General features: G+C 40.4%; 1 protein-coding gene across 1 annotated transcript in view; it reads right to left on the bottom strand.

Moving 5' to 3' along the window:
• pth1r (parathyroid hormone 1 receptor) overlaps positions 1–16,614 on the bottom strand; it is a gene marked incomplete at both ends in the record, with an annotated part of 38,149 nt that extends 21,535 nt beyond the window's left edge. Inside the window, one exon of the mRNA XM_084458470.1 lies at positions 16,546–16,614. Coding sequence (XP_084314596.1) covers positions 16,546–16,614 — 69 coding nt within the window. The remainder of the gene's footprint in view (positions 1–16,545) is intronic.
• Positions 16,615–17,168: the final 554 nt, after the last annotated feature.

Here is a 17,168-nt window from a genome sequence, read left to right on the forward strand (position 1 = left end):
ACTCTCACAGGGAGAAACTTGCACATTCTTATTTACAACATTTCATTCAAAATACAGTATTCTTTTTGTTAAATACATTTGAGTGTATGCCAAGAAGAAAATTAGAAAAATACACATCATATATGAGTTTTCACCACTGGTACTCAAAATACCAGCTCTACTTGAATGAACCCCGCAGTCTCCGTTTGTCTTCAGAGACTGTGGATCACTGACCAATCTCTCTTCAATGTGTTGACCAATATGGTAATTTACTGTACTTTAAGCCTGACATGATTGTATACAATTTGCAGATAACCTTAGGACACTGAATTAAGCCCTGAGGCTTTACACATATTGGCCAGGGGTTTATTTACAATAGAGGGAAATCAGCATTGAGTGGAGACAGGATGAAATAACAGCATTTCTGAGTGGAGACATTGGCTTTCCCCTACATTAGCATCAGTCTTGATTGTGGACATCTTATACAATGGCATCATTTTTTTTTTAAAGTTGTGGTAAACCAAAACCATTTCCTGAAATGTTCCTTGGTGTACAGTATTGGTGAGTGAAATTGAGACTCATTCAGACACATAGCAACAGTCTATGTCTGTACACAAAGCAGATTCAATGCAGTGAATGAACAGCCAATACAGTAGGCAATGTATGATGTATTCATATTGTATGTTGTGTAGGAAAAGTTGTTAGCAGAGCAGAAGCCACAGTTCCACTATACATTACATAACTCAGTTGACAAATGAAGCGACGATTAGTCGTTTTAAGATGTGTCTTCTAAGATCAAGGTTCTGATTGAATTGAATTGAATTGAAACCTTTATTGCCCCAGAGGGGAATTTGTTTAGCACACATCAAGCATACAGAAAACATTAAAATGTATGCCCATCACCAACACCACAATGTCACCAACCACTATCATCGTCATCACCATCCTCACCAACATCATCGCGTCAACATCATCATCACTGCAACAGGCATCAACAGCTGTTCAACAATTTAATGCTTCTTGGAACAAAATAAGTGCTGGCTCCTTTTGTCTACAATTAATCATACAGTAGCAAATTGTAACACAGTTGTTATTGTTGATGATAATGATGTGATGTTGAGACACATCAATCAGTTGAAATAACTAAGACATTAAGCCCAATTATATCACAGCAGTTCTTACATTTTCATTCAATGCTCATTTACACCTACATTGTTTAGCTGAGGGCAAATTCAGAGACCTACTGTATGAGAGGAAGAAGGATGTATTCTTGTTTAGGAAAATCATCTTTATATCACTTCATAAATTCATAATTGCCTTCCCTCTGAGGGGGTTTGGGGGCAGCTTAAACAGTAGGTGTAGGTGTACTCTAGCCTTCAGAGCTACTGTATAGCATAAGGTGTGAATAACCAACATCCCAGCTTACACAGGGAAACATGTTTGTGGATTTTGCTGCTTTTCATTTCATGGCAAATTTCACTCGACCAATATTCAAAACCTGGGGTCATTTAGGGATAAGCAAGCCAGCCAACTAACATTAAATCATTTTTATTGCAATGAGAGTGGGGGTGGAGGGGAAACTGTGTTCTATTGACAGAAAAGGTCCGTGTTCTTCTTCACAGCTTTGACAGCAGTTGCACGATTTGCTTGTCAACGCTGCACTGATCAAAACTGTGTGCCATTTTAATACTGCGGAAAATATTGTATCCCTCTTCATATCAGTGCCCTACAGTAAATCAGTCTATACTTCAGTGTTAATGCTGCTCTCTGTTGGTTAACTCATTACTGAGGATGAGATTCTTGGGCAAATGACTGTAAAGTGAGACTTTCCGTTCCAGATCACACTTCGTCACATGGATGATAAATAATATACAGATAATATTTACCCTGGTCGCCATAAAGCGCCTGTATTATGGGAATACAGACATATGTTTGTTTTATGTACTTGTTTTGGTCATTTGCCCTTCTTTACACCATACACTAACATTTCCTTCCTTGTTCTTGGCTTATTTTCAAAATGCGATCCCAGGGGCTTTTTTGACTTTCCCCTAGTTTTTTTCCTCACAAAATAGGGGGATCTTGAAAATTATAGCTCTACCGAATCTTGTTTTTAATGGCTTGTCCACTATCTGGAAAAAACATGAATATGTTACTCTTGACATATTGCACCGCATGAATGTTTTAGCGGATGAAGTTCCTGGATATTATAAACTCTATGAGTCAGTGCCACTCCTCTTCAACTGTGCAATTTGCATTTGATGATAAAAACCACAAACCGCAAGACTGGTTGTCCTTTGGAAATGCTCGCAGACCACATTCTGACTTAAAGCAGCATTCAGTTCCTAATTATACCCTGCCCTGGTCCTAAGCCTGAAGAACAGCACTCTTGTCCCTGATGGAAACATTGTGTGCTCTGAGAAGCAGCGTAGCCTATATATCATGGGTCCAGGATAGGTCTGACTGGGTTGTTCTCTTTAAACACTTGTTTCTCTGTTATATAAATGATTTAATACACATAGTAATTGCTTATCTCAATGCCGGCACAACATTTGATTTTGCATCAAAACATTACATAAAAATAAAAGGCACAAGATATACAGTATCATAATATCCTAATGGATGGTACAAAAACAAAGATTAACACATGGGGAGTGGACTGGATCACTATCACGACAGTAGGTTATATTTACATGCACTTGAAAAATATATGCACAAGCTGCAGCTGTGAATGCATTATCTAGATTATCAAGATTATGGATTTATATATATAAATTCTCTTAAGAGCTTTCTATTTTGAGATGCAACAAATCTGGGGCATTTCACACTTGACTGTTACATTACGGCCACTCAGTTACTCTATACAGTAAAAATCCTCAACAGCAATCCATTATCATTTGAGTGAATCTGTTGAATAACACACTTTTACATTATGGCACCTTGTGAAATGTACATTACTACAATACAACAGTATGCAGTGCATAAAACCTCAGATTTATTCTGATTTTTTATCAGATTTGTGAGAGTGTGTCTGTGTTGTGTTTGATCAGAGCACAAATTCAAGACGAATCTTGAAAGGTAAGAAGAGGTCATAGAGATAGGATGAGAATAACTACACATTGGACCAATGCTGATGTAGGCTATATACTCATTACCTTATTGTGAAAAACAAATGGAAAAAGGTTAGCACACAGAAAGCTTTATGCTACAATATTTATGACCCACACAAGGACTTCAGGTGGGCTCTAATGGGTTCATTCATATTTTAAAGCCACTGACCAGACACAAAATCATCAAGAGCAACAAGACCCCTGAAATGTCTGAAAGCTTTCTGAAGGTAAATGTTTTTTCTTACAAAAGGTTGTATAAATGAATGATGACAGCGAATGGAAGGGCTACTGTAGGTATAGAACCTGGACGATTTGCCATGATTCCCTTCTAGTAACTGGGTAACTTTCACAACCCTAATATTAATACAGTGATATTTGGTCATTTCCCCCACATGTTCAGGCTCTATTAATATTAATAATTACTTCAACTTAAAATATTCAACCCAGCACTGTATACTAGCTAGCAAAAAACATTAAATAGCAAAAACATTAAATGGGATAGATCCTATTATCAACAGTATGATGACAGGCAACAACTGGGAGGTACACTGTGCCAAGCTGGGATTTTTACAGTAGGTGCCTTGCAGTCAGCATTCGAAGCCTGCATCCAATGTTAGAGAATTGTTGAGGTTCATTTTTTGATTTTTAGCTGACGCTGATAGTTGATGCTGATGTACGCAGTGGAGCCAAGGGGTTAGACTACTACAGTACATATTGCAATTGCCGGCACGTACAGCACACAATGAAGAATGGGAAATGGTTCAATGGGAAAGTCCAATTAGTTCAAGTGAAAGGGTGGTTTCTGCCTGTCCATGTTAAATCAATACGTTGTTCATCAGGTCCTCTGAATGACTGCCCAAGTGTGGTGCACAATCAATTAATGTTTTGCGCTCAAAGACAGTGCGACTGCCTTCCCAATAAAGAAAGATCGAAATTGGAGGATAATCAAGCACTGCATAATTATCCAAGGTGTCCCTTCCGTTTGATTCGCTCGGTGAGGGGTCTTTTGTGGGTGAACCTTGACGAGAAGGTCAGACACCATCAACTGTTTCAAACGGGCTCCACTGGCAGTGGAATCACAGAGGTTTTGTGATGTGAAATCCTGTCAAAATTAAGGTACAACTATTGGGAAGATCTGGAGTACAGAACTTTGTCCTGTGATTCGAGGCTCTTTAACCCTGGGTCAGTAAGGGACTGGACTGCTGTACTATGCACAGTTTTAAACATTACACACTGTATCAAAGATGTAGAGAACAGCTTATAGCTCAACAAGAAGAGCATTTTTTTTCCTTAGGAAATGTGAAGCCCGCCATAGTTGTAATACAGTATATTAATGTTAAGAAGGTGTGACGTTTATTAACCTCTTAGAAGACAATGAATCACATCCATTAGCATGTGTTGTATCTGGGCTGTGGCTGTACTGCAGGGGTCAGCAGGGGTCAGCAGGGGTCAGCTGAAATAGCAGGTTTTCATGGTTTTCATGACAAAACCAGAGCAGGTCCAGCCTGGCCTGTTCTTTTGATAGTCCTGGACAAATTTCATTGACAGCCCTTCATTGCCTAATCACTCCCCTTTAGTTGGTGAAGTAAGTAGAGCAAGACAATGGCTGTACACATATTTGATTGAGTCAACAATGAAATGTGTGTCTTCTTTCAGCTCGTTTATCTTGTGATGTCATGCAAGAAATTACCATTCCCTTAAACTGTCTAATCATCCATCCACACCCACAAAAGAAAAGAAAAAAGTGAACTTGAATTTTGCGCTACCCATTGGTACCCAGATAGCAAGCGGATCTGGGCCATATACAGGCCAGATCTGGCCCTGGTGGCTTAGTTCCGGCCAATATATGGCCCAGAATCATTACACATCCGCTTGCTATCTGGGTAGGTTCACAGCCTTGTTACTGCTTTAACACAGAGCATGACTGATTACTATCACACCAACCAATGATCACACTAATGAATGACCTTAGCTCGATAAAGGTTACCAACATTCGCTTATTCTCTCTCGCTCAAACTAGCCTACATTTGATGTGCTGTAGATCTACCATGTTGTAATTTATGCTGTTTTGTATATGCAAAATAACTATGCTATTATTACTAATCGATTTTATGATTTCCCCCCTTTTCTTGTAGCTCGATCACTACATTTCCAATAGAGGGGTCGGCCACAATCTTTCTTGCCCGTGCAGGGCTCTGGAGGTGTGCAGGTCCAGGTTGCCGCCAATGTCACCTAATGATATTATTATAAATATTTTAGAACATTCCACCGTTTTGTATGTCTTCGTTTTATGTCATGTTGTATTATTTTATGCGCAACAATTATCTCTGGGACAATAAAGATGTAGGGCTACAGTACCAGTGCAGTTTTATGTCACATATTTATTCTGGAAAACATAGCCTACAGTACTTTTGCACACATAGTGCACGGCGACATAGAAATTGTTCGCTGTTAGAAATTGTTCCACATATTTCTCCCATCCAACCTGTCCTCCTCCAGGGGCAGCCAGGAGCAGGGATCTCGATCTAAGTGTTCAGTCTAGGTCTTGGTCAGGGACCGAACTGAAGAGCATCTGTTCTTCTGCCTGTTTTTTGTATCGGGTTCTTTGGGAGGAAATCCTTGCAAGCACTGGGAGAACATGCAAACTCCGCACAGAAAGGCCCGGAGACCTTTTTTTGCTGTGAGGTGACAGTACTAGGTACTATGCCACCATGCCGCACGTGAGAGATTTTGGGCTTCAGTGTGTTGCTCAGTGTGTTGCTCAAGGACACTTCGGCACAATGCCGGGAGCTGGGATCGAACCGGGGACCTTGCGATCCCTGGCCGCTCTACCTTCCGAGTTTCGTGCCGCCCGGCTCAGTTATTATATGACTTGTGTAAAGTAAATTAAATGTCATTGGAGGGGGGGTGGGTAGATATTACTGTAAGTCAAAGTTTTTATTTTCCCTTTATACACCAAAGAACTGTAATGTCTGCAAACCATTGTCAAGCATATTGATCCATCCCAGCAACAAACGTCTAAAATACACAAAACTGCTTTCCTAGATCAATCAATCTTGTATTAAAGGGCACCGCATATGCTGTTTTTACCTACCTAAAATCGGTTTCTGGGGGTCTCAGAAAAGTGAATTTTGATGTCTTATGCAGAAAAAAACTCTGTATGTCTGAATGGATTCCTGTGAAAGCCCCGTTGACCAATGAGATGGAGGGGGAGGGGCGGGGGAGGGATGACAATTTCTTCACGAAGAGTTGGGACAAGATGTAGCGATACGTGTGGATTTTTGCAGCTGAAAACAGAACAGCGATGTGGCATAATTCCTGATGTGACGCACTCGACTCGGCTGGAAAAAAATGGTGGAGTTCAGAGCGGAAGCAAACCTGGCCGCTAGGGCGGGACCTGGGCGGGACTATGATAATGCTCCTCAATCTACGTCACTAAAACATCACTAACAACACAGAAAACTCTGAAAATCCAAATGGATTGTTGAAGGGTGGAGCTTCCAGGGCAGGAGAAAGTGTGCTGACCATAAACAAACGACTGGGTTGTTTAAAATCAACTTTTGTACATTGGTAGGACCATCAGAGACCAACATGTATATGATAAACACATTACAAAATTGATTTAGCATGTGCGGTACCCTTTAACTAAGATATTCGCTGGACAGATTGTCTGCGAATTTATCTTTGCATTGACTGAACTGGCTTCTCCTCTTCTGCATTTCTGTCATTGAGCTCAATATGTTTCTGCCACGCTATCAGCCACTGCTGGTCGGAAGCTATAGTGCAAGGGTTAACAAGCCACAGAGCGAGCAATCAACTGAGAATTAGACAATCCAGAGTAATGGCGCTGATGTGCCATCAGCCAAAAATGACTACAAACAGAATAATTCTGGCATTCTTAATCAAGGAGGCCATCCAAACATTTTGGGAGTGAAAGCATAATGTGGGAGAAGCACTTGGACTTGGTCCCCAGGCGCCAATGACGAGGCTGCCCACTGCTCCTGGCTGCCCCTGGAGGACAGTTTCGATGGGAAAATGCAGTGGACAAATTCCATTGGCAACCCCTGAAGTTGCATGTATATGTGTGTGTGTGTGTGTGTGTGTGTGTGTGTTTGTGTGTGTGTTTGTGTTGGGTGCTGTGTCGCTGCTCACGTGTGTACTTGTGCGTGTCACTGCCGTGTGGTTGATTTAAGACATCTTGAGGCCCTGTAATTAATTTATGCTTAGAAATTAAAGTGATTGATGTGCCAATCATATTACTTACAGAACAATGTCCATCACTGAACAGACCAGACATCAAACAGATCAGACAAATCAACCGGGACTGTACATCCTGTCAACCACCCAGACACAGAACCAGTCATTACTTATCCCTTTAGCTTTTATATGGCAAATCATGGGCTGCACACCTGCTGTGCTGCACATGCAAATGTTTGAAGTTGTAGTCCTGACGAACGGGAGGTGTCACCATACAGTATGAGTCAGTGTGTGTGTGTGTGTGTGTGTGTGTGTGTGTGTGTGTGTGTGTGTTTGCATACGTGCGTACGTGCATGTATGTGTGTAGTGAGACAGGGTGTTGATTGCTTGCTCCTTTCAAGTTATACTGTCCGTGTCATGTACAAATGCTGGAAGAGCATTGGGTAGATTGCATCTGAGATCTCTGCTACTAGTCTTTCAGCATGAGCTTTCCAGTTTCCACTTACCGCAAGGCCACTGCTACTAAGGCCTTTGAGACCTGTATTTATATTTGACCAAAAATGACTGGGGTCCCTCGAGAAAAAGGAGTCATAGTTTAAGTCAATAGGCAACAGTGTGCTAGAATGTGGCCATCGAAAACTGGACAAGTTGATAACACACATTTGCAGTATACTGTATGGTCTTAGCATACATTAATGTTCAGTCATGAAGGCTAAAACGGCACTGGATAAATGAGGCCCAGTGTTTCACTTCACTTCAGTGAAATAGGCTTTTTCAACTCAATGAGTCACTGATTCACCGTATGTTCATATTTCTGGTAGCGACATGACTTTAAAGACAGCAACAGGGATTCATGTTATATAATATATAATACATGAACTGTTGTTTGGGGGGAGGGGGCGACTTCAAAAAAAGTAGTTCAAATCTGATTGCCCTTTCCCCATTCAGTGCATCATGTTCAGAACAAAATGCTAGCAAACTCCCATTGGAGCCAGAGTTCCATTTACACGGATTGCATGAACTGTGAGACTATCAGCCTGCAGCACCACAGAGATGTCCTGCTCTCATTGGATCATGCTGCTATTGAGCTAATGCTGCAATATGGGCCGGCCTCTTGCTGTTATCTGAATTTGAATTGGCTCAGATCTGCCCTGTGCTTCAACCAGAGGATTTCTTACTCTTTGCTGGAAAATGTGGAGCTGTGAATTGCATACTTATAAGCTCATAAGCCCCCGAGGTGCTATGAAACGTATAGAGGTGCTTTTAAGAAATCTTCCCTCCTCTCTGCCAAAAGCCATGTGCCCAAAATTGAGTTGCATCCTACAGTACTGAGCTCACTTTGTAAACAACTGTACTGTATTAGATTAGATTCATCATTCATCATTCATTCATATAATCTTTTGATCTAATAAATTGACGTAGGGATGACTCTTTAATGTTGCATGAAACAAATTAACTAAAAGTCTAGGTCTTCAAAGCTCTGAAGAGTGGTTGAGAGGCTGTCCCTTGTGGAACAGTGAGGGGAGGGTGTCACAGTACTTTCTGTCAGTGGGAAAGGCCACAAAATGGCTGAGAATTTTCACAAGTCAACGCAATTGAGGTGCTCTGGGATTTAAGGAATGTTCCCCACATGGACTCCACTACGCCAGAATATTCACACTGAAAGTAGCTAAAGGAAAGAAGATCACGCAGGAGAAGACATTAATATGGTGATTTTTTACTATAATGAAAGAAACGGTCGAATGGCGTCTGCCTGTATCCTAAATTATCTCCACAACCCCACAACCAAAAAATGCTATAAATCACCAGGTCAAAACTGGTTACTATGCCAGAAAGAATGGCCTTGATTCGTCCATAGGTGGCACAGTAACCTAGCTTCGTGAGACCATCCTTATTTCGCGAGCTCACATTCTGTTTCCCTCGCAAATCAGTCTGGATTCTCTCCATAGATATCAGTTTGTGCCAGATCAGAATCAGTGTTGGTTCTGAGGAATTCTACGGTGGGCAGGTTTAGGTGCGACAACAGCAAGGAGCGTTTGAAATTAGCGTGTGACAGACGGTGATAGACAGATGGTTCATCCAATCACCTACCTATAAGTATTTTTGAAAGTGCCTGTCATTTTCCAAACAGTATCCGAAGGATAGTTCCCATGCAAAGCAAAACTCTCTGGCGTGTCAGATTAACAGTAACCGATTCAAAGTGGACATTTCAAAAAGTGGGGATTTCAACCTCGTTTGATGAAATTTTATGACATTTTGTTTCATAGTGTGTTTCCTCATGGGAAACCAATTTGCCTCAAGAAACCATGAAGTCCACCATGATGGATTTTTCTTCAGGTTGCAAATTTGGCAATCCTATAAAAATGTTTATTCTAATAAACCGTAAGTCTGATATGTATTGTGCATGTCTCCCTATAGGGTGTTAATACGTACTGTAGCTAAGAGATCCATTCCAAAATGAGGGGGAAACTGGTGTTTATTTAATTATTTTAAATTCAAATGCATTTGAAATTTGACCATTTTGACAGGAAGCTAATGCTAACATAATACTTTAAAACTCATCTTCTCATGAATGCTTCATCAGATTCCGTCACCATCGCACATGTGTACTCTTGGGTATTCTCTCCATGGTGATAAGGACAAGTTGTTTCATCAACACTTGTGCGGTTTGCAGTGTGAGAAAGTCCTGAATATCTTTACAGACCCACAACCATGGCACTGTATGAGGTTAATAAGTGGCAGGTGTATTGCTCAGGACCAAAGGACGTGCATGTGCTGCTGAGAAAATTTATGTTTTGGCTAATTTTAACATAATACTACTCGGCTTTCTCAAAACGTGTGCTATGTGTCAGTCAACATGAAATTAATGACTGTGTAATGGTGAAGGATACATTTCTAATGAGAATTTAAGAGATCAAATTGAAATACTACTCCGTTGATGCCTAGAAATACTGCTCAGAATAGAACCGAGGTTGATACAAACGGTGCTTTTGTCATCCTGTACGCGTTTCACTATAGTCTGAGAGAAGTTGTTTTGTTCCCTGCCTGACTTCCTCTTGGCTGCAATACTATGAAAACAGAAAACACTTTCCACGGGGGACTTTTTGGATATTTCAGTAAATAGTGGACAACTGCCTTATTGTGCTATATAGTTGATTTTGATTGATTTGATTTGTATTAGCACCATACAGAAAAAGGCAAACAAGAACAACAAAATAAATAAATAAATAACAGTGCAGGGAGAGAAAGGAAGCCCAGTGGGCTTATTCAAAGCCCTCTCCCATTATAAAATCTAACTTTTTCTACAGGTTTAAGAAAGAAATTTAAAAAAAGAAAAAGAAAGAATAGGTATATTCTAAATTAACAGGATCTAAAGTAACGGGATACATTGTGAAGCTTGCCATTCTTTCTTGGTAATTAGCTTTAGAGAGCAGACTGGGCTGCCTTTACAGTTAAAGTGCAATTATTAATGGCATGGGCACATTAACTAATGGCAGGGGCACATGTTCAACGGCTATGTAGCTATGTGTTGTGGACAGTGGCATTCAAGTTAGCTAACCAGCTAGTTAGTTACTTCAATTTGAATGCAACAGGGGACCTCTGCAGTCAAGATTCTTTCAAACACATGTACTGTACATCCTACTACAGTATAATGGAAGGGCGCACCCAACTATCTCATGGCAAGTGCACTTTTCTAAAGGTAAACTAATTGGGGAGCAAGTTGGTTCGTTGCCTCTTACAGCATTCTTACTAATACGTTTAATCATTCACTTATTCACGTCATATGACAAGAAAATATTTGCCATGATCTCAACAGCTTTCCATGCTTCTAAATTGTTCAAAATGTATTTTAATAAAGCATATTTCTGCATTTGAGCCTTTAGAAGAACCAGGTATCATGCTGTGTAACATTTATCTGTGCTAGAGCCATACAATTCATTCATAACTAGAAATGGTACAGTACTGAGAGAGCACAGACCTCTGCTGCTGAATGCATTTTGTGGTTCTGTGTGTGCCAAAATTGTGATGGGTTCTAAATTGGCCCATGTTACCCCCCCCCAGCCCCCACCGAGTTTCATGAAAAACGGTCTGGTAGTTTTTGTGTAATCCTAGTCCAAAAAATGATTACAGTGTGATCTAGCGCTACCATATTGCAGTCTGAGGTATGTCAACACTTCAGGGGCTCAGCATGAATTGTGCATTTATTTGTATGAAAGGTGCTAAGGTACCGAACATACAACAGCCATCCCTTCACGCTGTAATCTGTCAATAAAGTTGGTGCGCACACCCTGGCTCGTTGCTAGCTATGGGCACACTTGAAAAACACTAAAAAGTATGATATACGTGGATTTCAAGTTCAGGAATTACATGGTTTATGCTTACCAAGCTCTGAAGTCGTCCTGTAAACACCATAGGTCCTTTCGCCTCTGCATTTCGAAACAACAGTAACTTGTAAACAGTACTCATTTCACCGAACATACAACAGCCATCCCTTCACGCTGTTTATGGTCAAAGCATCACCCATAGGCTTTACAATTTAAGAGATCCCCCACATGTACATTTTTGGTCTTTCCTTTTTATACTTGACAACTTCCCACTACAAAATCAATTATTTAATCTCTGTACAAAGTCCAAACACAAAGGCAAGATAAGCCTTTTGTACATTTGAATAGCTCAGCACAGCCAAACCCAAAGTCTGTGGCCTTTCTTCGCCTTAAGAGTCACAAAGCAGATATAAGTATTATCTTTAACCCCACTCAGAGAGGCATGATTATTTGAACAATGAAGACTCAAAATGAGAGACTTTGATATTTCAAATCATATCGCTGATTAATAGAGATGGCAGAGATCATGTGTCAGTTGAGAACTGGATTGGCTTCCTGTTAGGAACAACTACTACTGATCTTATTTTAGGCCACTAGTGACACCAATAATAGCTCTCTAAAATCTACACTTAAATCAATTATCTACTTGAATGTATAATCTATTCACAATATCCTTATCACAATACTGTATCTTGCTAGCTGACCAACATGTAGGATATTGCATGTACAGTACAGGTAATACTTAATAATAGCTATCCTTTACGAGCCTTCATCAACTCATTTGTACAGTTAATTAACTTGACAAATGGTTTGTAAATAGTTCTTAAATGATTATCAATCCTTTACTCATAGTTTTTTTTTTTTATGTGTAGCCTTGTCTTGTGTATCAAGCAGTTCCACGGGATATATTCCTGATACATGCAATTGGACCTGGCAAATAAATAATTCAGATTCTCTTTTGTAAAAACCTATGAAGCCACAGACACTTTTGTCATGAAAGTTAAAACGTCTTCAAGCCAAAGGTTTGTTTTGTTTGTTTTCTGAAAAAACATATGTCACGTGAATACACACTGCAGAACTGTATCCATACAATTCTTTAAACAAAACAAAAAAAGTTACTTTTTGCTCAAGAGAGTGAGAGAGAGAGAGAGCTTTAGGACCCAGCGTAGGTCTTACAACACATCATTAAAATATCTGTGTTAGTGGTGTAACTTTTTCAGTGAAGTGTAAAAAAGGCATTGAGTTACTCACACTCCTGCATTCTTTAAGAGGAAAAGTTGGAAAAAAAGACAAGGTCAGGGGAAGTCAAGAAAACACGTTCCTTTCCTGAGTCAAACACAGCCATGCTATAACCTTACCACGCCAGTGAAACTGAAGACTCCACTGTTGACAACCCAGCTAGGAGACTGAGTCACAGGCTTTCTCAGAACGTGTGCTATGTGTCAGTCAACATGAAATTAATGACTGTCTAATAGTGAAGGATACATTTCTAATGAGAATTTAAGAGATCAAATTGAAATATTACCAACTATAGGAAAGACTATTAAGAGCTATAGGAGGTTGCGAGGGTATAATGACACCGTATGTTGTGAGTGTTTTTCCTCTAAAAGTTTACTCAGAGTGAGGAATCTTAATCCAAGGAAAAATCTGGCAAATGTGTTTGAGGAGCTCAGTGACAGTATGGCCTTTTCACACCTGAAGAATTGGGAGGATGTTTGTAAGAATTCAGCTGCAATCAGAGGTTAGGCAAAATAAAAGCATAGCCGTTTTTCACTGTGCCGGCAACATACTTTCACTTTTCTTTTCCTTTTCTGTACCGTAAAAAACTACACAATATTCAATTTTTTAGAGAGAGTGCAAGTCAATGGAATGTAAACCTTGTCACATCCATAAAGAAAGCCTTGTTCAGCTCCATCAGTTTCTTAGCAGTCCTTCACACAATCAAGCTCTACTCATCCCGCCAGAGCCAGGCTCAGGGTCAACATAATGTCAAGGTGGAAGCCTTGTACCTGTGAGTAATAAATACTGTCTATATAGAGCCAATTGCTTCAAATTAGAGCACTACACCGATTCAGCACTGAACACAACCTCAAGAAATTCCATGTAAGCGTGAACATTTGTTTTCGCAATTCGAGAGCAACCCTTGGGAGGTTAGTCAATCGAGCGGACAACTGAAAGGGGGGATTGCAATCAGTTAATTAGAACCTGATAATGGAGAAACACAGGGAAGACCATGAAAAGACTATTCTCGCCAAGCTTCAAGACCACCGTGGCCACTGCAAGGGTGACAACACTTCCTATGTAATGATGGTTACCTGTTGGTGGTAAACAAACATACATAACCTGTCCTACATCCATCCTCTCCATCCTCTGTGAGAGCTGAGGAAGTGCCACAGTGAAACCTGTGGGTTGCGCATGTGAAGCCTGCAGTGCAGAAGACTCACTGATACGTGATGTCATCTGATATTACTGTGTAAGCTTGCTGCACGGCGGGTTCTTTTAAGGTGCTTTATGTTACTGATGATATCTTCAAATGTCAAAGAAGGATCAAACCGGATCGGAAAAAAAAAAGAACTAAACCGGATTGAAACATCTTCCCAAACTGCACTTTATGGATGGATATGCATCCAATATGGATGCTGACCAGAATGATGGGTGTCTAATGTGGACATGAAAGCAGTTAAATGCTATGGTGGCAGTGGCAACTGTTCTGACGTCAAGGAAAGGGTAAGGAATGCAGGTGTGAGTAGCTAATGGCTTTCATATCATATCAGCATCTTCTCAGATCAATTAACACCAGCCAGGGGGAGAGGATAAGAGACAGCCCCAACTGGTGAATCATTAACTGCTCTCTTCCCAGGAAATGAACTGAGCTGTTGTGGACCGGAATTCCATGGCAACGGTAACATGGATCAGAGGCACACTTCTGATTCCACAAATTACCTCCAGCCCATTAGTTCAACCTCTTTCTGGGTGTGCTTTAAAGTAGATCAACTCTACAGAAAGACTGAAAAAGAATAACATGACAATGTGTTACAGTATGGTGTATACATATAGTGAATAAGCTGTATCGGTTTAGATGGTGAATCTGACGTCTGAAAAAAATGACTATTATTATAAGTCACTGTCCTTGGCCTTTTTTTTTGCATCTTACAGATTCTTTAGGATTTAACTTTCATTTTGTGGACTTAGACACACGCAAATCATCAAGGAAGAAAAGTACAGTCATGAGGTACGAATTACATGCTTCCCAAGGTTCCTACTTAGTACTCCTCGTACTACTTAGGCTCTTAGTAGTAGCTTGAGCTTCCTCTAATAAACACAATAACCGAGTGAGTCACTCAAACTGAGACGAAAACAAAAAGTGGTGGCTCTGTCTGCTAGTTGTCACCAAGTGTCTGGGTGAAAACACAGCAGAAAATGACATGGTCTGCCTACATCAACAGATAGAATGCACATGTAATGCATAGCTAGTCCATGCACATACTATAAGTAGTATGTTGTACTGTGTGTACTGTACATGATCACATATTTCTTAATATTTGACAAACAGGGTAGAGCACCTTTCAGGTCCCTTTTTAACTTCAAAGTTGCATGTGAAGTTCCTAGCCTTGGCATGCAGGTGATCTGTGTCACTTTTGGTCAAATGAAAAAAGAGAGGGAAAAAAAAAGGATTTTTTGTGCGTGAAGATCACAAACTAAACATCAGACTAAAAAGAGTAAACAAAAATTCACAGACACAGCCTTTAACGGCTAAATGTTGAATCAGCTATAAATACGCAGCAATGTTATAATTGTTTTCCTCTGCCATCCCAACCAATGAGCGTGGAAGTCTTCTGCGGCACAGTGATGAACCACATCACTGGGAAAACGCACTGTACCTCAGAGCCCGGGCGAACTGCCTGTTGAATGCAGCACACTGCAGCCGGCCAAAAAACACAGACGCTTGGTGCACTGCTCCTCCTGCAGAGCCACTGTGCATATAGGGAGGCCCTTTGCACGTTGAGTGGCTACATCCCAACTACTCTGTGACACTATGGGTAGGGCATTTTATAAAGTTATACCTATGGTATATAGCTACTGTAGAGGAAGACCCATATGTATGAGCAAGAAGTTAACATTTATAATGTTCAAATGATGAAAGGGTTGATACAGTAAATCACATGTGATGCGTGTAGACATGTAGACTCCAATTGTCGAGGTGAACAGAAATTCTATGTTATGATTATGAACAAGGAATCCGTTAAAGCTACTGCAAGTGTTTTTTATCCGATGACACACACACATCCCATTTAAGAGAGGAACAACCATATTGCATGTTGGATAATATTACTCATAGCTGGAACAATAGTAGCCTACTGTATGCTTCATTTGAATTAAACACATCTGTCGGTAGGCTACAATAAGCTGCTGGGATCATTTCTCCCATCTTTATATTTGCAGAACTGTTTTATAATGGATCTTGTTTAAGTGAACCAAAGCAACAATGCAACAATGAGTGTGAACTAATTGGAGGGAACGTGTGAACCCTGGCAGGTGAATGTGAAGCAGTATCAGTGTGCTCCTGGCACTGAAACACAGACTGGATAGTGGGCAGGCTGCAGCCTTGCTTCACCATACTGGGTCAGGATGCCTATGTCACTAGGTCTGCTCAAGCATAAGTGTAGTCAACTGAGCTTGTCATTTCCACTGAGACCTACTAAAAAGCTTGCTACAGTATCTAGACAGTTAGACACAGGCTGCAAAGTGATGAATAGCTTTACAATGAAGTTATATACATAATTTAAACATGCATATTGTTTTCTGCATCCTTCTATTATGAATGAACGTCCACAACTCAGGGACAACACACAATGATTTACCATAGGGAGCCTTCACACACAATCCAAGACATAAACCACAGGCTTACTGTATTAAGGAGAAAAAACAACACTTACCAGACAGGCACTGCCGAGAAGCGAAATGAGAAGTAAGCCCAAATTGTGGGAGACGAGAATGGGTCCCATCCCTTACTCCTCCAAGTGTTCAAAGAGCAAGTGTAGGAGACTGATGCGCAGTTCAGATTTATAAAGCTACTTAACTGTCTTGATGGAGCGAGTCATCTTTTTACTCCATCGGTCCTCTCAATGATGATAATGGCTTGTAGAATATATTTATCTCTATAATCTCTTTGCTTGGCCTCGTTTTTGAACTCTACAATACGTTCAAACTAAGCTCGCGCTGTTTATTTCTCAACATCTGTCTGTTTTTTTCTTCCTCTTCTGAAATTACATCCACATGTCAGAACTATTTATGTCGCTCTCGTTCTGCGGTGGGAAGTTCAAATGATTCTTTGTAGGGAAGAAACCAACGCTGTATTTTTAGGTCTTTTAAATTTCCCTTCAGACTAACCTAAATACTTCAGTATGGAGCTACAGTGTGCGCCGTTAGGCTATACCCAAACTTTCCTTTCAACGAAGTAATGTCCAAGTCAATGGACGAAATAAGAAAATCTCACTTCATCACATGCCTCGTCGTTGACTTGAGGTCCACAATTTCAGATCGTCTTATGCCTCACTCA

This window comes from Borostomias antarcticus, assembly GCF_949987555.1.
Source record: "Borostomias antarcticus genome assembly, chromosome: 24".
In the NCBI taxonomy this organism is placed as follows: domain Eukaryota; kingdom Metazoa; phylum Chordata; class Actinopteri; order Stomiiformes; family Stomiidae; genus Borostomias; species Borostomias antarcticus.